At 51.1% G+C, this 22,071-nt stretch overlaps 2 protein-coding genes across 2 annotated transcripts in view; one reads left to right on the top strand and one right to left on the bottom strand.

Moving 5' to 3' along the window:
- CA12 (carbonic anhydrase 12) overlaps window positions 1-15,886 on the bottom strand; it is a 65,339-nt gene extending 49,453 nt beyond the window's left edge. The window contains exons 1-3 of the mRNA XM_060259996.1: window positions 15,853-15,886; window positions 15,371-15,652; window positions 14,604-14,848 (exon numbers count right to left, since the gene is read on the bottom strand). Coding sequence (XP_060115979.1) covers window positions 14,604-14,848; window positions 15,371-15,652; window positions 15,853-15,886 — 561 coding nt within the window. The remainder of the gene's footprint in view (window positions 1-14,603; window positions 14,849-15,370; window positions 15,653-15,852) is intronic.
- Window positions 15,807-22,071, top strand: part of USP3 (ubiquitin specific peptidase 3) — a 56,861-nt gene continuing 50,596 nt past the window's right edge. The window contains exon 1 of the mRNA XM_060260221.1: window positions 15,807-15,975. Within this exon, the coding sequence (XP_060116204.1) occupies window positions 15,885-15,975 (91 nt within the window). The 5' untranslated portion in view covers window positions 15,807-15,884. The remainder of the gene's footprint in view (window positions 15,976-22,071) is intronic.

Raw genomic sequence — 22,071 nt, 5'->3', positions numbered from 1 at the left:
GGCGGTTTTGGGGCCACAAAGCAACAGGACGGTATTGCGGTGGATCCCTTTTCATGATGAAGCAAAATCTTGTCAGCTTTTATAGACGGAGAACCTCTTCATTCATCCCAACTTTTAACACCCCATCCATTTTGAAACCTTTTGTCTTCAAAAGAGTGGGAATCCTGCGCCATCGAAAAGAGACTAGTCAAGATGTCAGCTTTACTCCACACATTAGCCCTGATTGTCTTACCCACGAATTCTTGAGGAATTTAAGGGACCCAACCCAGGGAAGCGCAAGTGTCCCCTACTCCCGTTAACATCAATGAAACATAAGAGAGCCAGTTTGGTGAGGTGGTTAAGTGGGCGGACTCTTATCTGGGAGAATCGGGTTTGATTCCTCACTCCTCCACTTGCACCTGCTGGAATGGCCTTGGGTCAGTCAGAGCTCTCATAGGAGTTGTCCTTGAAAGGACCAGTTTGGTATAGTGGTGAAATGCCTGGACTCTTATCTGGGAGAACCAGGTTTGATTCCCCACTCCTCCACTTGCAGCTGCTGGAATGGCCTTGGGTCAGCCAGAGCTCTCGTAGGAGTTGTCCTTGAAAGGGCAGCTTCTGGGCGAGCTCTCTCAGCCCCTCCTGCCTCACAGGGTGTCTGTTGTGGGGGAGGAAGGGAAAGGAGATTGTAGGCTGCTCTGAGACTCTGTCCTTGAAAGGGCAGCTGCTGTGAGAGTCCTCACAGCCCCACCCACCTCACAGGGTGTCTGTTGTGGGGGAGGAAGATAAAGGAGATTGTGAGCTGCTCTGAGACTCTGAGTGGAGGGCGGGATATAAATCCAATATCTTCTTCTTCTTCACCCTTAAGTATGCATTTGAGTCCTGCTGATTTCAATCGATGTGCTTATTGCTCTTTGAATATCTCATCCTGTTGATCCTACTCTATTTCCACTACGCCATCCACCTTGAATCTCAGCCAGAGAAGCTGACTACAAATAACCAAATAATAGCCATCATCTTTTTCAGGGCGCTACAAACACTAACGCCCCACAACCAAAACAAATGCAAAGCAACATTCAAAAATACTCCTTGGAAGAGTTTCTTACAGATGTCTGGAGCGACGGGTGAGTTTCCACTGCACAGCTAAACACATGCTTTTAAAATAGATCCTGACAGGAGTCCGGCGGGCTCCGCCCAGCTTTGTTTTTACTCCTGGCATGATTTCCAGGGTCGAGAGGTGAGAGCTACCTCGTTCGGCACTCAGGAGCCTGGGCGCTCAGCGTTGGCAGCCTGAACCAAGTTGACGGTTTTAGCATCATGCTTCTAGAAAGAGGCCACAGCACAAACTGTTTCCTTGCAGTTTCCTTGCAGATATAAGGACATTAGAAGAGCCCTGAAGATCAGACCAGGGAGGGTCCATCCAGACCAGCCTTCTGTCTCACACAGTGGCCAACTACTTCCTCCAGAGGGCCAACAACAGGGGCCAAGACCTTCACAAGGACATCAGAAGAGCTCTGCTGGATCAGACCAGTGGTCCATCCAGCCCAGCATCCTGCCTCACATAAGGGCCAACCATTTCCACTTGAAGGTCAACAGAAGGGCATAGAGGCTGAGGGCTTTATCAGAACATCAGAAAAGCTCTGCTGGATCAGACCAGTGGTCCATCCAGTCTAGCATCCTGCCTCACCTAAGGGCCAACCAGTTCCTCTGGAGGGCCAACAGCAGACATGAAGGCTGTGGGTTTCATAAGAACATATGGCCTGCTGGATCAGACCAGTGCTCCATCCATTCCAGCATCTCGGCTCACCTAAGGGCCAACCAGTTCCTCTAGAAGGCCAGGAGAAGGGCATAGAGGCTGAGGGCTTTATCAGAACATCAGAAGAGCCCTGCTGGATCAGATCAGTGGTCCATCTAGTCCAGCATCTTATCTCACAAAGTTGCCAACTTTCCGTTCCTCTGGAAGGCCAACAGCAGGGCATGGAGGCTGAGGGCTTCATAAGAACATCAGAAGAGCCCTGCTGGATCAGACCAGCAGTCCATCTAGTCTAGCATCTTATCTCACAAAGTTCCCAGCCCATTCCTCTGGATGGCAAACAACAGGGCACAATGGCTGAGGCCTTCTCCTAATGTTGCTTCCTGACACTGAGATTCAGAGGTTGACTGACTCCGAATGGGGAGGTTCCCTTTACTCACCCTGACTCGTACCCACGGATAGACATCTCCTCCATTCATCTATCTGACCCCCTTTTAAAGTCATCCATGCCTATGGCCATCACTACATCCTCTGGCTGAGAATTCCACATTTTAATCGCTCTCTGTGTTAAGAAGTATTTCCTTTGGTCCACTCTCAATCTACTACCCACCAGCTTCAAAGTTTGGTGAACCAGTTTGGTGTAGTGGTTAAGTGTGCAGTTATCTGGGAGAACTGGGTTTGATTCCCCACTCCTCTGCTTGTAGCTGCTGGAATGGCCTTGGGTCAGCCTTAGCTCTCACAGAATTGTCCTTGAAAGGGCAGCTGCTCTAAGAGCTCTCTCAGCCCCACCCATCTCACAGGGTGTCTGTTGTGGAGGAAGGAGATCTAGGAGATTGTAAGCTGCTCTGAGTTTCTGATTCAGAGAGGGTGGGGTATAAATCTGCAATCTTCTTCTTCTTCTAAGCCAGTTTGATGTAGTGGTTAAGTGTGCGGACTCTTATCTGGGAGAACCGGGTTTGATTCCCCACTCCTCCACTTGCACTTGCTGGAATGGCCTTGGGTCAGCCATAGCTCTTGCAGAGCTGTCGTTGAAAGGGAAGCTTCTGTCAAAGCCCTCGCAGCCCCACCCACCTCACAGGGTGACTGTTGTGGGGGGAGAAGATATATAGGAGATTGTAAGCTGCTCTGAGTCTCTGATTCAGAGAGAAGGGCGGGGTATAAATCTGCAGTCTTCTTCTTCTTCATTGGATGCTCTCAAGTTCTAATGTTTTGGGAGACAGAGAAACATTTCTTTGTCCACTCTCTCCACCTCCGTTGTTTGCTAACATTGGGATAGGCCTGAAATCAAATGTTTCGGTTTGGCTGGCTCTCTTGCTCAGAGAACATCTGGGCCAGATTCATTTTTCAAACCCAGCCTGAATGGAGGTAGTGTGGGCACGGTCTCGAAATGCTGACCTTGCTGGAAAGGAGTAGGTGTGAAGAAATCCCAGCGTCCAGCTTTAGAAGAACCAAGAGAAGAAGCTGTATGCTTGGTTTCTCGTAGTGCCAACTGCTCCTCATTGACTTAAATATAGCCTGAAGCTTTTCAGTTCTAAAAACTCTAGAATGGGGGTCTCAGGACACATTTTGGGCAAGATGAAACCTAAAAAAAAGGGGGGGGGGGAGACACATCACTCTGGAATGGGATGGCCAAACTCGCTTAATGTAAGAGCCACATAGAATAAACATCAGATGGTTGAGAGCTGGGAGGGAGGGAGGGAGGGAAGGAAGGAAGGAAGGAAGGAAGGAAGGAAGGAAGGAAGGAAGGAAGGAAGGAAGGAAGGAAGGAAGGAAGGAAGGAAGGAAGGAAGGAAGGAAGGAAGGAAGGAAGGAAGGAAGGAAAGCAAATAGATGGGGGAGGGAGAGGTGGAAAGAAAGCAACTTCTACTTTAAATGACTTCTCCAAGCTACTTGGAGAAGTGATTTAAAGAGACAAATGCCTTCTCCAAGCCTGCCAATTTGGTGGGGGGGGGGGCTTAAGGAACCACACAGTATGCATGAAAGAGTCACATGTGGCTCCTGAGCCACAGTTTGGCCACCCCTACTCTGGAAGAAAGCAGTGTAGCGCTTTCACACATGCTGAATACTGCACTTTCAATATATTTCGTAACTGGATTTTACTCATGCGAAATGGCCAAATCCACTTGCAAATGAAGCACATCGAATGTGAATTGAAAGCGCATTATTCGGTGCGTGTGAAAAGGTTTCTCAAAGAAAGAAATACAAACCTGAATGGATCTGGGGAATGCGGGTGGGGGGGGATGGGGCGGAAGAATGGGATTAACATTTGATACGAACTTCAGAGTTCGTGATGGAAACCACAGCACTGAATCCAGTGAACGCGCAATCAGTGTCTTGGAGTTTGGGAGTCATACTTGTCTGTTTTGTGGCTTGTGAAACTGTCTGAAGTTTCTACCTGTTACACGTGTATTTCACCCGTCTGTGTTGATTTAAGAGACTCTAGAATTGTTTCTTGGCTGGGTACTAAGGTTCACACAACCAACTACAGTTCGTTCACAATTAATGTGCTGGAATGCGTAGGATGATAACAAGCTATCGCAAAGTCCGGTGTTTTCCATTTGATTGTTTCTCTGTATCCGAATATGCTGCTGGTGCTCCTTTGTATTTGACTATTTCTATCCATTTGATGGTTGCAACCAGGACTCTTTTTTTTTGTAGCAGGAACTCCTTTGCATATTAGGCCACATCCCTCTGATATAGCCAATCCTCCTGGAGCTTAGAGTAGGCCTCACAAGAAGAGCCCTGTAAGCTCTTGGAGGACTGGCTACATCAGGGGTGTGTGGCTTAATATGCAAAGGAGTTCCTGCTACAAAAAAGCCCTGGTTACAACAACAACAACAACACAATAAAACCCTGGACTCTGGATTTGTTTGGACAGAATCTACTTCAGTATCTCCAAATGCTTTTGGAATCTTTTCAGCTTCTAAGAATGAGCAGAGGGTCGTGTGACTGAGTCAAAAACCAGTGGTGGGTTGGTGACCTGGACAGTCACACACGTTTTCCTCCTCCTTTCTCTGTGTGGGCTGCTTGTTCAGCCTAGCCCACATCAGGGCCTCATAAAATAAACAGCAAAGGAAACTGAATTCTGTCGCTCTGGGGCCTTTTTTCCAGTTCCAGTAACCTTTAATGGCATACTGAGGGGCCTTTCTACAGCAGAGAGCAAAATAATAATAATAATAAATTAGATTTATATTCTGCCCTCCACACAAAAGTCTCAGAGCGGCTCACAATCTCCTTTATCTTCCTCCCCCACAACAGACACCCTGTGAGGCAGGTGAGGCTGAGAGAGCTCTTTCAGCAGCTGCCCTTTCAAGGACAGCTCTGTGAGAGCTACGGCTGACCCAAGGCCATTCCAGCAGGTGCAAGCAGAGGAGTGGGGAAACAAACCCGGTTCTCCCAGATAAGAGTCCACGCACTTAACCTCTACACCAAACTGGATGGATCCTGAAAGCTACACGCCAAGTTATTCATTTCAGTTTGGGGCTTCTGTAGGGTTGCCAGTCCCCAGGTGGGAGAGATACAAAGCAACACTTCCGTGTATAAATTAGTCTCGATTGTGCTTCTGACAGCGAACACAAATGAAGTTACTCTAACCCAAAAATATAACTGGCAGCAAATAGACGAAGGACCACTTTAAGAACGCCAACGGAACAGGCAAACATCGGCAGGTCAATGTAGATTCTTAGATGTGCAGGAAATCTCTATTTTTACTGCATAAGAGCTAAACGAGGTATCCGGAAATTCAGAACCCGTTTTTGCCTTCCAGGCTTTCTCTAAGCTCCAGTCAAGGGGTGGCATTTCTCACTAAGATCCATCATTAGTAACCTATCTGGAACTGTAAAAAAAACTGAAGCTATCACCTCCTGCCTAAATCAAGTTGCCAGTCTCTAGACCAGGGGTGGCCAATGGTAGCTCTCCAGATGTTTTTTTTTTGCCTACAACTCCCATCAGCCCCAACCATTGACCATGCTGGCTGGGGCTGATGGGAGTTGTAGGCAAAAAAAAATCTGGAGAGCTACCATTGGCCACCCCTGGTCTAGAGAGTCTGGAGATCACCTGATATTCTGGCTGGTCTCCGGGAAATGGCTGCTTTGGAGGGTGGACTGTGGCCTTCCACCCTGTTCGATGTCCTTCCCCTCCCCAAACCCCACCCTCCCCAGACTCCGCCTTCAATTCTCCAGGTGTTTTGTAACCCAGTGCTCAGCTGGGTCTTTTTAAACTGGAGATGCCACGGTCTGAGCCTGGGATAGGGTTGCAAGTCCAACTCAAGAAATATCTGGGGACTTTGGGGGTGGAGCCAGGAGCAAAGCTGTGACAAGCATAACTGAACTCCAAAGGGAGTCCTGGCCATCACATTTAAAGGGACTGCACGCCTTTTAAATGCCTTCCATTGGAAATAATGAAGGATAGGGGCACCTTCTTTGGAGACTCACAGAATTGGACCCCCTGGCCCAATCTTTTTGAAACTTGCTGGGTGTTTTGGGGAGAGGCACTGGATGCTATGCTAAAAATTCGGTGCCATTACCTCAAAAAACAGCCTCCCCAGAGCCCCAGATACCCACGGATCAATTTTCCATTATACCCTGCGGGAATCTATCTTCATAGGGGATAATGGAGTGCCCAGCAGACGTTTCCCTCCCCCTCCTCCGCTTTCTGATGACCCTGAAGCAGGGGGAGGGCCTCCAAACTGGGGGGTCCCCTGCCCCCACCTGGGAATTGGCAACCTTAGCCTGGGACCTTCTGAGTGCCGAGGAGAGGCTCTGACACTTAGCCACGGCCCCTCCCCATCTTCCACTTTGCTTCAGTCGGCCTTAGAAGCTCCCCCAAAGATGTAGAAAAGCACCACGCGAAGAAGGGGCGTTGCAAATGGACGGTGACGGCGCCACGGTTGACCCACCGGCCTCAGCTCAGTGCAGCCTGTCTGAGAATCAGCCGTACCAAACGTTTCCAGCACAGGCCGGGGAAGAGCCGGCTGCTGAGTTGGTTAAACAAAGAACTGCCTGAACACGGCCCAGGCCAGCCGCCTATGTGGTTTACGAGAAACACCCGGGTGCAGAAATAGCAGCAGAGACGGCGAGAGTATTTTGGCAACAGCCGGCCCTGTTTAGGGCAGGAGGAAAAGTGACAGTGTGTGTCTACAGTTGCATCTCAGACAGGCCTGTTTACAAAGGTCCCCCTGCAGTGTAATTAAGAGTTCCGAAGCGGATGAGATGCTTCGGCTCCTTCAGCCCGTTTCCCTGCAATTTGGCCAGTGTTGCCCCACGTGGACATCAGGAGGGGGCACTCTGGGGCAGGGGCGGGCAAACTTGCTCGATGTAAGAGTCACATAGAATAAAGGTTTGAGAGCCAGAAGGAAGGAAGGAAGGAAGGAAGGAAGGAAGGAAGGAAGGAAGGAAGGAAGGAAGGAAGGAAGGAAGGAAGGAAGGAAGGAGAATTGTAGATTTATACCCTGCCCTTCTCTCTGAATCAGAGACTCTTCTCCCCCCCCCCCCACAACAGACACCCTGTGAGTTGGGTGGGGCTGAGAGGGCTCTCACAGAAGTTGCCCTTTCAAGGACATCTCCTGAGATAGCTATGGATGACCCAAGGCCATTCCAGCAGGTGCAGGTGGAGGAGTGGGGAATCAAACCCGGTTCTCCCAGATAAGAGTCTGCACACTTAAAGCTATGGCTGACCCAAGGCCATTCCAGCAGGTGCAGGTGGAGGAGTGCAGAATCAAACCTGGCCCTCCCAGATAAGAGTCCACACACGTAACCACTACACCAAACTGGCCCTTTCAAGGACAGCCTCTGCCAGAGCTATGGCTAACCCAAGGCCATTCCAGCAGGTACAAGTGGATGAGCAGGGAATCAAACTCGGTTCTCTCAGATAAGAGTCCGCGCACTTAACCACTACACCAAACTGGCTGTCAAACTGGAAGGAAGGAAAATAGATGGGGAGGGAGAGGAAGGTTGAAAGAAGCAACTTTTAATGTATTCTCCAAGCTGCCGGCTGGCTTGGAGAAGTGCTTTAAGGAGAGAAATGCCTTCTCCAAGCCGGCTGACAGGGCGGTGGGGGCTTCGAGAGCCACACAATATGTGTGAAAGAGCCACATGTGGCTCCTGAGCCGCAGTTTAGCCACCCCTGCTCTAGGGTTACCAACCTCCAGGTGGGGCCTGGAGATTCCCCAGAATTAGAACAGACCATAAGGTTGCCAAGTCCAACTCAAGAAATATCTGGGGACTTTGGGGGTGGAGCCAGAAGGAAGGGTGAGACAAGCACGATTGAACTCCAATGGGAGTTCTGGTCATCACATTTAAAGGAACCGCACACCTTTTAAATGCCTTCCCTCTGTTTGGAAATAAATAATGAAAGGTAGGGATGCCATCTTCTGCAGATGTTTTGGGGAGAGGCACTAGATGATATGCTGAAAATTTGGTGCCTCTACCTCAAATAGCAGCCTCCGCAGAGCCCCAGATATCTACAGATCAATTCTCCATTATTCCCTATGGGAATCAGTCTTCATGGAGTGCCCAGAAGACATTTCCCTCCTCCTTCTGCTTTCTGAAGCGGGGGGAGGGCCTCCAAACCGGGGGATCCCCTGCCACCACCTGGGGATTGGCAACCCTAACTGATTTCCAAACTGCAAAAATCAGTTCCTCAAGAGAAAACGGCAGCCTTGGTGAATGTACTGTGGCATTAAAAATCTTCTACAGATGGTCTGAAATCATTCAATGGGATGCCAACCGTACATTAGCCACTGTATTAATTCTGGATTGAGGCTGGGTTATATAGGGTTGCCAGGTCCAATTCAAGAAATATCTGGGGACTTTGGGGGTGGAGCCAGGAGACTTTGGGGGTGGAGTCAGGAGACATGGAGCGTGGAACCTGGAGCAAGGTGGTGACAAGCATGACTGAGCTCCAAAGGGAGTTCTGGCCATCACATTCAAAGGGACTGCACACCTTTTAAATGCCTTCCCTACACTGGAAATGATGAAGGATAGGGGCACCTTCTTTTGGGGATCATAGAATTGGACCAATCGGTCCAATCTTTCTGAAACTTGGAGGATGTTTTGAGGAGAGGTACCGGATGCTAGGCTGCAAATTTGGTGCATCTACCTCAAAAGACAGCTCCCCCAGAGCCCCAGTATCCGTGGTCAATTCTCCATTATACCCTATGGGAATTAGTGGAGTGCCCAGCAGACATTTCCCTTCCCCTCCCCCCGCTTTCTGATGACCCTGAAGTGGGGGGAGGGCCTCCAAACTGGGGGATCCCCTGCCCCCATCTGGGGACTGGCAACCCTAGGGTTATAGCATGAAGGGAGGACCAGATACGTAGATAGCGGATTGTAGACTGCAACACTGTCTCTCTTGGAGTCCCATTGAACGATCTCAGATCATCTGTAGATGATTTTTTAATTGAAACAGAGAATAAAATATCCCGGTGTCTTCGCCATGGGCTTTGTGGACTACTAGAACATCTGCATGAACTTTGGGTGTCTTCACCCCAATGTTCCCTCTAAGCTGAGGAGTCTTGTGAGCAAAAATTCTGCTTCGTCAGCTACTGGAATTAAATTTGCGAGCTCCTGGCATGAAAGTTTTGAGGTACTGCATCAATTAGTGCACTGGAGGCTGAAAATCTGTGAGCTAACTCAGCTTAGAGGGAACACTGCCTATAATCAATGTCTTTTGGCTGATCCGTGCCGCTTTGGAATTTGTAATTATGCTTAGAACATATTGCTTCTTAATTTATAATTGCTAGTGATGGTTTTTTATGTCCTCTGATTGTCGTATTATACCGTTACTCCTTCCTTTCCTAATTGGAGCTCTAGGGTTGCCATGTCTGTGTTGGAAAATACCTGGAGTGTTTGGGGGTGGAGCTGGGAGAAGGTGGGGTTTGGGGAGGGGCCTCAGCATGGCACAATGCTCTAGAGTCCACCCTTCCAAGCAGCTGTTTTGTCCAGGGGAGCTGATCTCTGCCAGCTGGAGATCAGTTGTAAAAGCGGGAGATTCGGCTCGGCAAGTGGGGGGGGGGGGGTGGCTCACCCTACCTATGACTAGCGGAGCTGGCTTTTGATATGTCTCTTAAGAGGCTGCACGGACAATTCACGGAGGAGGAGGTGCTCGGCCGCAGAAGAACCCCCGCTCCTGCAATCCCGCAGGCAATTCCCCAGGAACAAGAGACTTCAGCGTCTTTCTAAGAATTTCATAGTCTTCCAGAGTTGTTTTGTCTTGTTAAATAATTCCTTGAGCACTCTGTTTGAAGGACTTTTGTTTTGTAGAGTGGACTTGTTTAATGAGATGTGGATTGAGTAACTTACCAGTACTTTGTTACTGCTGGAGATGTAGGATTTGAACGTTTTGTATGAATAGAGTAAAGGCATATAGTTTCATATTTATTGTGATAGAAAATATATAAAGTTGACTGCGATATTGGGGTAGGTATTTGTGGGTTTCCTGCATTGTGCAAGGGGTTGGACTAGATGACCCTGGAGGTCCCTTCCAACTCTATGATTCTATATTGAATGGGGAATGCGTTTTCCTGTGTTTTGTATATAGCTGTGCACTATTTTAACACAGGAGTCCTGAAGAGAGTGTCTGTATGTTCCCCATTCTTGCTTTTCCAAAAATGTGCAAATGTAGAATGTGAATGCCTTGAATAAAGCTTGGTTGGTCTTACACGTGCTGCTGGAGACAGACTTTGTGCTATTGATACAGCTAACACAGCTGCCCACCTGATCTGAGAGCCAGTTTGGTGTCGTGGTTAAGTGTGCGGACTCTCATCTGGGAGGACGGGATCCGGATTCCCCACTCCTCCACTTGCACCTGCTGGAATGGCCTTGGCAGCCGAATCTCTCGCAGGAGCTGTCTTGGCAGTTGTGCTGTGAGCCCTCTGAAAGGAGCAGCTTCAATGTCTGCCCTTCAGTGGGGTCGGAAGTTGTTGGGGGAGAAGATATCTGAGATTGTAGCCACTCGGATCTTTGATTCAGAGAAAAAAGCGGGGTATAAATCTCTGCAGTCCTCAGTCCTCAAACCATGCCTGGCCCTGTGTAGATTACCAGCAACAAGAGAAAACAGAAGTATAGTTCATTATAAAATGTAAGGATGAACTGTTAAACAATAGAAAACACTTCTTTCCATGGTTTTGGACTGTGGCTTCTGTCACTGGAATGCACTGTGTCTGGAGTGTCCCCTAGTGTTTCGGAATGGAAATGCCATGAATCAAAAATGTATTAGGTTTTTTAAAATCCCATATTTTCTTCAAGGAGTTTAGGGCAACATAAACGGTTACTCCTTCCCTCATACTGTCTTCACAACAACCCTGTTTGTTAGCTCAGACTTACTGGCCCAAGGTCTCTGAGTCCCGCAACCAACTGAGGATTTGTCTGGGGCAGCGATGCTCTGTATTTGTGGTGCTTGAGGGGCATCAGTGGTTGGGTTTCTGGAAGACCTCCTGATGGGTGGGTTTCTGGTGGACCTCCTGATGGCCCCTGGGTTTTGGCCACTGTGTGACACAGAGTGTGGGACTAGATGGGCCATTGACCTGATCCAAGATGGCTTCTCTTATGTTCTTATGTCTGGGGCAGTGTTGCTCTGTTTTCTTGGTGCTTGGGGGCACAAGAGATCGGGGGCTTCTGGAGTTCTGGCTCTGCTGATGGACCTCCTGATGGCCCCTGGGTCTTGGCCACTGCGTGACACAGAGTGTGGGACTGTATAGGCCATTGGCCTGATCCAAGATGGCTACTCTTAAGTTCTTATGTCTGGGGGAGTCATGGTCTGTTTTCTTGGTGCTTGGGGGCACAAGAGTTTGGGGGCTTCTGGAGTTCTGGCTCTGATGATGGACCTCCTGATGGCCCCTGGGTTTTGACCACTGTGCGACATAGAGTGTGGGACTGGATGGGCCACTGGCCTGATCCAACATGTCTTCTGTTATGTTCTTATAAAGCCAAGTCTCCCCAATCCAACACATTTACCTTTTCACCATGGGTACCGTCAGGTATCTCCACATGGTGTCTGGTGCCACAAGAGAAAGAGAACTGCCCAAACACAGACTCTTTTCCATAATGTTACTTCCATTCTACTCACTTGAAATCCAGTAGTATTTAGTGTAATGTTTGGATCAAGGCAGTTAATGCCATGCTATATCATATGTAGCACACGAATAACCCAGGAGACTACCTTGGGATTTCTCGGGGTGCCAGTGAAGCAGCATACCCTTCAATACCAAGTTGGCAGTTGGGGTGTTGTGTTTCAGTACCCTATGTGACACTTCAAGGTGTCTTGGGGCTGGATCCCCATTAATAGGGAAGAAGACCGCAGATTTATACCCCGCCCTTCTCTCTGAATCAGAGACTCAGAGCGGCTCACAATCTCCTATTTCTTCTCCCCCCACAACAGGCACCCTGTGAGGTGGGTGGAGATGAGAGAGCTCTCCCAGAAGCTGCCCTTTCAAGGACAGCTCTGCGAGAGTGATGGCTGACCCAAGGCCATTTCAGCAGCTGCAAGTGGAGGAGTGGGGAATCCAACCCCGTTCTCCCAGATAAGAGTCTGCACACTTAGAGCTATGGCTGAACCAAGGCCATTCCAGCAGGTGCAAGTGGAGGAGTGGGGAATTAAACCCGGTTCTCCCAGATAAGAGTCTGCACACTTAGAGCTATGGCTGACGCAAGGCCATTCCAGCAGCTGCAAGTGGAGGAGGGGGGAACCCAACCCGGTTCTTCCAGATAAGAGTCTGCACACTTAGAGCTATGGCTGACGCAAGGCCATTCCAGCAGCTGCAAGTGGAGGAGGGGGGAACCCAACCCGGTTCTTCCAGATAAGAGTCTGCACACTTAGAGCTATGGCTGACGCAAGGCCATTCCAGCAGCTGCAAGTGGAGGAGTGGGGAATCCAACCTGGTTCTCCCAGATAAGAGTCTGCACACTTAGAGCTATGGCTGACCCAAGGCCATCCCAGCAGGTGCAATTGGAGGAGTGGGGAATCCAACCCGGTTCTCCCAGATATGAGTCTGCACACTTAGAGCTCTGGCTGACCCAAGGCCATTCCAGCAGGTGCAAGTGGAGGAGTGGGGAATCAAACCCGGCTCTCCCAGATAAGAGTCTGCACACTTAACCACTACACCAAACTGGCAGGGGGGCAAGGCACAGAACAGGTGAAGATGCTTTCTGTGGAGGCCCATCTAACCCAGCCTTGCCTTCACAGGCAGCAGGGGGTCTCCCAGGTTGGTGGGTGAGGTCTTGACATCAGAAGCAGCGTCATGTCCGATTGGACCATCCATGCGTGTGTCCCGGTCATCTCTCCTCCTCTGACTAGTGCTGGTTCTCCAAGGACTGAAGCAGAGGTGTAACTAGGGATTGAAGCAAAGCCTTTCTGCATACCCAGCATGGTTTGAAGAGCGGACTTGGTAGAGTTGCCAACTTCCAGGTTGGGGCCTGGAGATCTCCAGGAATTACACCCATTCTCCAGCTAGCAGAGAGCAGTCCCCCTGGAGAAAATGGCTGCTTTGAAGTAGAGTTGGAAGGTTTGACACAGAAAATATCTGGGGATTTTGTGGGTGGAGCCAGGAGCTCCTGGGAGTTCTGGCCGTCACTTTTAAAGGGACCGCACACCTTTTAAATGCCTTCCCTCCACTGAAAATAATAGAGGATGGGGGCACCTTCTTTGGGGGCTCATAGAATTGGACCGCCTGGTCCAATCTTTTTGAAACTTGGGGGGGTATTTTGGGGCGAGGCACTAGATGCTATGCTGAAAATTTGGTGCCTCTGCTACAAAAAACAGCCACCCCAAAGCCCCAAATACCCACTGATAAATTTTCCATTATTCCCTATGGGGACTGGTCTCCACAGGATATAATAGAGTACCCAGCAGACATTCCGTCCCCCCCCCCCCCCGCTTTCTGATGACCCTGAAGCAGGGGGAAGGCCTCCAAACCAGGGTATCTCTTGCCCCCTCCTGGGGATTTCACCCCCCCCCCCCATTATCTCTAGCTATTTCCCAAGCAGGACACTGGTAGGTAGCCTCAGGTATCTGAGGAAACGAGCATGCACAAGAAAGCTCATACCTTGAATCAAACTGGGTTGCCCTTAAAGGTGCCCAACTGGACTCGCACTTCGCTACCAAGCCAGAGTGAGCAGATCTAAGTTGGTGCCAATTTGAATGCCCACCCCCCCACACCAAGCCAGCCCGACGAAAACTGAAACGACACTTAATTAAAATGTAACTCTGATGTGGATGAATTGGGCGTTATTCGTTACATTAACCTCCAGGCCTGCCCACCAGCCTAAAACGGGTCATCAAACTTGCTTAATGTAAGAGCCACATAGAATAAATGCCAGATGTTTGAGACCCACAAGACAGGAAATCCAGATGTGGGGAGGGAAGGAAGGAAGGTGTCTGTTGTGGAGGAGGAAGATAAAAAGAGATTGTGAGCGGCTCTGAGACTCTGAGTGGAGGGTGGGATATAAATCCAATATCATCATCACCATCATCAAATAGATGGGGGAGGGAGGGAGGGAGTGGTAGAAGAAAGCAACTTTAAATGCATTCTCCAAACCACTGGCTGGCTTTGAAAAGTCATTTAAAGAGCCAATGGTTTCTCCAAGCCAGCTAATGGGGTGGTGGGGGCTTCAAGAGCCACAAAATATGTGTAAGAGTCAAATGTGGCTCCCGAGCTGCAGTTTGGCTACTCCTGCCCTAAAATTTGCCTGCGATGCTCTGGAAAGGGAAGCAGCTCAGGTTCAGCAAGATGCCCTTGCAAGTGCGCCTGAGTCTTGCAAAGGGATCGCGTTGGAGAAGGGAGGGGGGGGAAGGCCGAGAGTCTCCTTCCTTTCTTCCTTCCTTTGGAGACGAGAGGAAGCCGGAGCAGAGGGCGGGATTCCCTCCCTCTATGACGCACCGTTCCCAGGGTCCTCTCCAAAGAGGCTGCAGTAGTCGAGCTGCCCAGCTCAGCCCGACGCTTCCGGTTTCCAGCCGACCGCCGCCATCTGCGGGGCGAGAGCATGACTCCCAAATGCGCGTGCACGGCGGAGGATGCTCGACCCACGGGCACGTTCTTGCAATAAATCAGTTGTAAGGAAGGCGCCTGGACTTCCTGCGTGGTGCTCGTCTCCTTAACTCGTTGTGTCGGCCGGTTGCAATTTCCTGGGGATTTGAGGAGGAGGGGGAGGGCTCAGCACGGATGCAACTGATTTGGGTAGCCAGTTGCAAATCCAGGAGAATTCCGGGTCACATCTGGAGGCCGGGAACCCAAACCTTAGGTTGCAATATCTTGGGGGATCCGAGGGGGATGAAGTTCAGCAAGGACGCAAGTTGCAAATCCGGGAGAACTCCAGGCCTGACCTGGAGTTTAGCAACCCAATCCTCGGACGGCCGTTTGCAAACCGGGCAGTGTCCCGAACGCGTCGCGCGCCCGTCAACTTGGGAGGACTCCCGGCCTCGCCTGGAGCTTGGCAACCCGATCCCCGAATGGCCGCTTGCAAACCAGGGAGCGTCTCAAACGCGTCGCGCGCCTGTTCCCCCGTGAGCACTCCCGGCCTCGCCTGGAGCTTAGCAACCTTACGCCGGATTTTATTTTAATAACTCTTTGCTGCATCGACGTGTCGTGTGAGCCGCCCTGAGCCCGCTTGCGGAATAGGATTGGGATAGAAGCCGCAAGAAACCAACCAACCGGGAACGTCCCGAACGCGTCGCGCCCTCGTCCATCCGTGGGGGGGGGGGGACTCCCGGCCTCCCCTGGAGCTTGGCACCCGCCGCTCGGAAACCGGCAGCCTCGCCGAGCGCCCGAAACTCTTTGGGCTCCCCAGCGCCGCTCGATCCTCGCAGGCAAAACCCGGCGAGTGGATGTCCGGAGGCGGCGAGCGACGCGACTGGCCAAAAACAAAACAAAACCCGGAGAGCGGATCGGAGGGAGGCGAAGGATGTCGGGAACAACCAATAGGGAGCGAGCTAGAGACATACAGAGAGAGAGAGAGAGAGAGAAAAGAGCGTCCGCGCGCCGCCGCCGCCTCGCGCGTGGGTTGGCGCCGCTGCGCCTGCGCGGGCCGGCCCGCGCAGGCGCAGCGGCGCCAACCCCCGCGCGAGGCGGCGGCGGCGCGCCCCCGTCTCCCCTCATGCGCTCTGTCCCCTCCCCCCCGCCAGGGCCGCGCTTCCCTCAGTCGCCGCCGCCGAATCCGCCGCCATGGAGTGCCCTCACCTCGGCGCCAGCGTCTGCATCGGCCCCGACTCGGCCCGCTTCCCTCAGGGCTCGCCCTCGTCCTGGTGCTGCAGCGGTGAGACCCGCCTCGACCCCCCCCCCCCGCCCCGCCTTTGTTCCCGGGCAGGGGAGGAGCCTGGGTGGGGGGGGCCTTCCTTCCCCCTCCTTGGGGGGCTTCATGAAAGGGGGCTCCTCTCCCTCCCCCCCATATAGAAACTCACCGCAGTCTGGGGGAATCCTCGCTTTAAGGGGGGGGGCTTCTTTTAATTGCTTCCCTTTGCCCCCCTCCCAGCAGCTCACTTTTGGCTCCCCCATCCCTTCACTGTTTTGCAATACCCCCCCCCCAATTTGTGCAAAAACTAACCTCAGATGGACAGCCCCCCATCCCTTCGCTCTTTTGCAAACCCCCCCCCCCCAATTTGTGCAATCGTTAAAGGAGGGGCTTCTCTTTCTCCCCCCCCCCCATTAGACCGGCAGCCCCCGCCCCCGCTCTCACCCTTTGGTCTCACCCCCCCCCCCTTGCTGCAGTCTGGGGGAATCCTTGCTTTAAGGGGGGGCTTCTTTTCATTCCTTCCCTTTGCCCCCCACCTCCCAGCAGCTCACTTTTGGCTCCCCCATCCATGCACTGTTTTGCAATACCCCCCCCCCCCCATTTGTGCAAAAACTAACCTCATGGACAGCCTCTCCATCCCTTCGCTCTTTTGCAACCCCCCCCCCATTTGTGCAATCGTTAAAGGGGGGGCTTCTCTTCCCCCCCTAATTAGATTGCCAGCCCCCCCCCCCCGCTCTCACCTTTTGGTCTCACCCCCCTTACTGCAATCTGGGGGAATCCTTGCTTTAAGGGGGGGGGCTTCTTTTCATTCCTTCCCTTTGCCCCCCCCCTCCCAGCAGCTCACTTTTGGCTCCCCCATCCCTTCACTGTTTTGCAATACCCCCCCCCCCAATTTGTGCAAAAACTAACCTCAGATGGACAGCCTCTCCATCCCTTCGCTCTTTTGCAAACCCCCCCCCCCATTTGTGCAATCGTTGAAGGGGGGCTTCTCTTTCTCCCCCCCCCCCATTAGACCGGCAGCCCCCACCCCCCGCTCTCACCTTTTGGTCTCACCCCCCCCTTACTGCAGTCTGGGGGAATCCTTGCTTTAAGGGGGGGGCTCTCCATCCTTTCGCTTTTTTGCAAACCCCCCCCCCCCCGTTTGTCCCAAAAAATAACCTGTCTGAGCCATCCCTCCCCCTCCAGCATTGCTTCCTCCCTAAAAACCAACAGCAGTCTGGACCCTAATTAAGGGAGGGGCTTCTCTTTCTTGCCTCCACCCGCTTTTCTCTCTTTTTGTTAGACTTGGACCCCCCCCCTACCCTTCTTGGACACCCCCTTCCAAAACGTTTATGCCTTAAAGACCTTTTAGTCTCACCCCGTACTGTTTCCGTGCCATTTTTTGTGGATGCTGGTGAGACATCTTTGCTAATGCAGGACTTTATGGAGAACTTTTGGGCAGGGGGAGCTGGTAGGGTGGGGGGGGGCATGAAATATAGACACTGCAAAGTGAAATTCCAATCTTATGGGGGAAGAAGGAAAAAGTCTGCATGGAGTGGATTCGCTTATTGCGTCTCAAAAGCTGCCGGCGGTCATGGAATGAGATATAATTTTTCATTTCTGCCTCTGATAAGCTCTCGCCCCAAATTCCCAGACAGGTTCCTGTTTCCTGGATGGGGGTTGTTCTTCCATCTCTCTCCCTGCAACTCAACTTGGCATGGCAAGAAAGGTGGGAAGGCAGGATAAGGTGATTAAGAGGAGGAGGAGGAGGAGTTGGTAGTTATTTCCATTCCCAGGCAGAAAGATTTCCTCTTCCCTGTGAAGAGTCATTCCCCTTGGTTGAGCCTTTGGGCGGGGGCTGCGAATTTCCCTGCTGTTTCAAACATAACAGGACACCAACAGTGCCTTCACCTCCCCAACAGCAAACCAAGCAGAGTTCCTCATCTGATCTCTATTCTCCTGGCCTTTTTCTTTCCCCTTCCCCACTCCGTGAGCCCAGGAATTCTTGGCTTCTACAGTTCCACAGAGCTTTGTCTGTTTCAGGGAGAGAGGGGAGTCTAGTTGTCTTTGAGCCTGCAGGCAAGACATTGTGTCTCTCCTGGGGGCTCAGAAGGAGACGGAGAGCCAGCCATCTGTGCTTGTGTCTGGGAAAGAATGCCGGAATGGCTCTTTCGAGCTGCTTTGTCCCTGGGAGGGAGCGGCAGTGAACGAAACAGGTCACCAGCAAGAAGGATTAAGGGGCCTTGCGTGCTTAACCTGGCGGAACGGGAGGTAGAGCGCTCGCCTCAGTTTATGCCACGTTGGGTGTGTTGAGCCCGAACATGCTGGAGGGTCGCTGTGATGCAATAACACCATCCCAAAAGAGTCTCAGCAGGAAATGTTGGGTAACATGATTCCACCGTGTACAAGCCGGCTGAGTCAATATTTACACAATTAAAGATCTGTGTTGTGGTGCAGACTTTGAAATTTCCATGCCGGGCCTTTTGTTGATTCAATGGCGGAAATAAACACAAGACCGAAGCTCGTGTTAGGATTTCAGTGCTGTTGTGGGGCCAGGGTAGCCTGGGCCTCGGAGGTTTGTGCTTTTTCGAGCGGAAGTAAATCAGTAGTAATGTGTGGTAAGACAGAGTTCTGTTTCTCACCATCACACTTCTGCAACTTCCTCTGTTCCTGTCAGAATCCTCACTTAGGCTCTTTTGAAAAGCACTTCTTTTGAATTGCCCTGGGCGGATGTTTGTTGGCTCTCATTCTTTCCTTAATGAGAGATTTACAATTCAATGGGGGTGTGGATTGGATTTGCTGAGAAGTTAGTCCTGATAAAGATCCCCCTGGGCAGAGTGCTAAAGCTGCAGTACTGCAGTCCTAAGCTCTGCTCACGACCTGAGTTCGATTCCTGGCGGAAGCTGGGTTTTCAGGTAGCCGGCTCGAGGTTGACTCAGCCTTCCATCCTGCCGATGTCGGTAAAATGAGTACACAGCTTGCTAGGGGGGGGTGGGAAGTGTAGATGGCTGGAGAAGGCAGTGGCAAACCACCCTGTAAAAAGTCTGCCGTGAAAACGTTGTGAAAGCAACGTCACCCCAGAGTCGGAAACGACTGGTGCTTGCACAGGGGACCTTTCCTTTCCTTTCCTAGTCTGATTTGGGGGGGGGGGGACACCTGGCTTGCTAGGGTTTTCAGAAGTTTCCTTCGGTGGAGGAGAAATGACTGCTTCTCAGCATGGCTTTTTGTGTTTGAGAAAGGCTGGTAGTTACTTTGAACCTTCTTTGAAATCCTGTCTTGGAGCTAAGGTGTGGGGGGCGGCTATAGCAGCTTTTGGAAAAACCAGTTATTTTACTCTATAAAACCCGTATTGTTAAGGAGGAATTTATTTTACAGCGCAGTATCAGGAGAGAGTTAACAACAATGTAAGTGAAAACACCTCCCCCCCCCCCTGCCCTCTGCTCAAAGCAGTGCGTTTACAAACCTAGCCGGTAAGGGGTGGGCATGCCAGTTCGGGGTTATCGAAGGAAAACAAAACTGTCGGGCAGGGTCACGTGGCACCAAGGCACAGCAGAGAGATAAAACGACTAGAGCTGGAGGAACAGGGTCAAAAGTATTAGTGTCGCTTTGCAACTAACAAATGTGTGATCTGTGCATGTTCTGGGTGGGGTGGGGGGTTGCACTCGCCTGAAGAAACAGGTGGGGGGGTACTGCCACCAGGTGCACAGCTAGCGGCTACGGCTTAGAGTGCCTTTGACCAGTTTCGACTGGTTAGCCAGCTGCGGCCTTTCGTGGACAGAAAAGACCTGGCTGCTTTGCTGTGTGTCCTGGTTGTGTCCAAATTAGATTCTATGTGGGGCTGCCCTTGAAATGTGCTGGGAAACATCAGTTGGTACAGAAGACTGCAGGCAGGATGTTGATTGGAGCGTGTCCCTCCAGTCTTGGCTTATTCGTAGTGACTCACAGTTTGTTTTCCGAGCCCAATTCAAAGTTGGCTTATAAACCCTGAAAGTCCGCAGCTCTAACATGCACTGTGGTTATCTTCCCAAAGGCTGGCTTTTGGGTGCCCCTGTCTCCTGAGATTGGGTGACTGGCATCCTCGAGAAAGAGGGCTTTCTTGGCATGGGGTGATGGTTCTGCGCCCGCTGATGGAGATTTTTCAGTATTGCGATGGTATGGTGCACATCGGTTCAGAGCTTCTGTTCTGTTCTGAGCCAGTTGAACTTTCTAGAAACATTTTAAAGGGTAGCCCCCCGTGCATTGCTGTACAATACTTGAGCCTCATATAACCAAAGCAAAGGGTAACTGAGCAGAAGGAATCACTCTGTGGGGGAAAAATTATAATTGCCTTTGTAATGAAGACGAAGACGACTGCAGATTTATACCCCGCCCTTCTCTCTGAATCAGAGACTCAGAGCGGCTTACAATCGTCTATGTCTTCTCCCCCCACAACAGGCACCCTGTGAGGTGGGTGGGGCTGAGAGAGCTCTCACAGCAGCTACCCTTTCAAGGACAACTCTTGCCAAAGCTATGGCTAACCCAAGGCCATTCCAGCCAGGTGCAAGTGGAGCAGTGGGGAATCAAACCCGGTTCTCCCATATAAGAGTCCATGCACTTAACCACTACACCAGACTGGCTCTAGGTCTTGCCCTAGGTCTCTGATCTTTTTTCTGCACTCTGTATGGTACCCCCTCTGTATTTTGCTGTAGGTCCACTTCAGTGTGGGGATGGATGTTTGGCTGCTTGAGCTTTCTCAGACTTTATTTTGTAGATCTTCCCTTCAGACATTTAAGCCTCACTTTTCGCTCCCTCCTTCCTGTGAGATTCTTCACCACTCCATGTTCACTTTCTAATTTCACCACCACTTTCCTCCTTGGGAGCTTTCAACTAAGACCGCAAACCGTTCCTTCTGCATTGTATTCTTAGGGACCCCTGGATAGGCCCCGATCTCCTTGCACTTGTGGGGGGATTGGAGTTCCTCCCTCTTGGATTCCTTTCCAGTATCCTGATGAGTGGAATCTGAGAGGAGGAAGGGTCCCGTGGCTCTTTGTGCAGTAACAAAATCAGAATGTATTTGCTCAGCTGTGGGCCCTACCCACTTGCAAGTGTACAGAACACAAAGGGTTGATAAATCAGTTGTATGTAACAACTGTCGGTTTACTGTGGTAACAGGTACTCAGTTGGATTTCATATTTCAGGTTTACAAAGAAATGTGCATTAGACGCATGGAGCGTCATTTGGATTTTTTGTTGCTGTCGGTTTTAAATTATGACGCTTTCAGTTATGACGTGCGAGCCACCTGGAGCCGCGAGGAAATGTGGGATGTTGATATTTTAATCGATAATAAATTCAGAAAAGGAGCCCTAATATGAAGATATTGGATTTATATCCCGCCCTCCACTCTGAATCTCAGAGTGGCTCACAATCTCCTTTCTCTTCCTCCACTACAGCAGACACCCTGTAAGGTAGGTGGGGCTGAGAGGGCTCTCCCAGAAGCTGCCCTTTCAAGGACAACTCCTACGAGAGCTATGGCTGACCCAAGGCCATTCCAGCAGGTGCAAGTGGAGGAGTGGGGAATCAAACCCGGTTCTCCCAGATAAGAGTCTGCACACTTAGAGCTATGGCTGACCCAAGGCCATTCCAGAAGCTGCAAGTGGAGGAGTGGGGAATCAAACCCGGTTCTCCCAGATAAGAGTCTGCACACTTAGAGCTATGGCTGACCCAAAGCCATTCCAGCAGGTGCAAGTGGAGGAGTGGGGAATCAAACCCGGTTCTCCCAGATAAGAGTCTGCACACTTAGAGCTATGGCTGACCCAAGGCCATTCCAGAAGCTGCAAGTGGAGGAGTGGGGAATCAAACCCGGTTCTCCCAGATAAGAGTCTGCACACTTAGAGCTATGGCTGACCCAAGGCCATTCCAGCAGGTGCAAGTGGAGGAGTGGGGAATCAAACCCGGTTCTCCCAGATAAGAGTCTGCACACTTAGAGCTATGGCTGACCCAAGGCCATTCCAGAAGCTGCAAGTGGAGGAGTGGGGAATCAAACCCGGTTCTCCCAGATAAGAGTCTGCACACTTAGAGCTATGGCTGACCCAAGGCCATTCCAGCAGGTGCAAGTGGAGGAGTGGGGAATCAAACCCGGTTCTCCCAGATAAGAGTCTGCAC

Source organism: Heteronotia binoei, chromosome 19, assembly GCF_032191835.1.
Source record: "Heteronotia binoei isolate CCM8104 ecotype False Entrance Well chromosome 19, APGP_CSIRO_Hbin_v1, whole genome shotgun sequence".
NCBI classification, from domain to species: Eukaryota; Metazoa; Chordata; class Lepidosauria; order Squamata; family Gekkonidae; genus Heteronotia; species Heteronotia binoei.
This window is presented reverse-complemented; position numbering and strand designations above follow the sequence as displayed.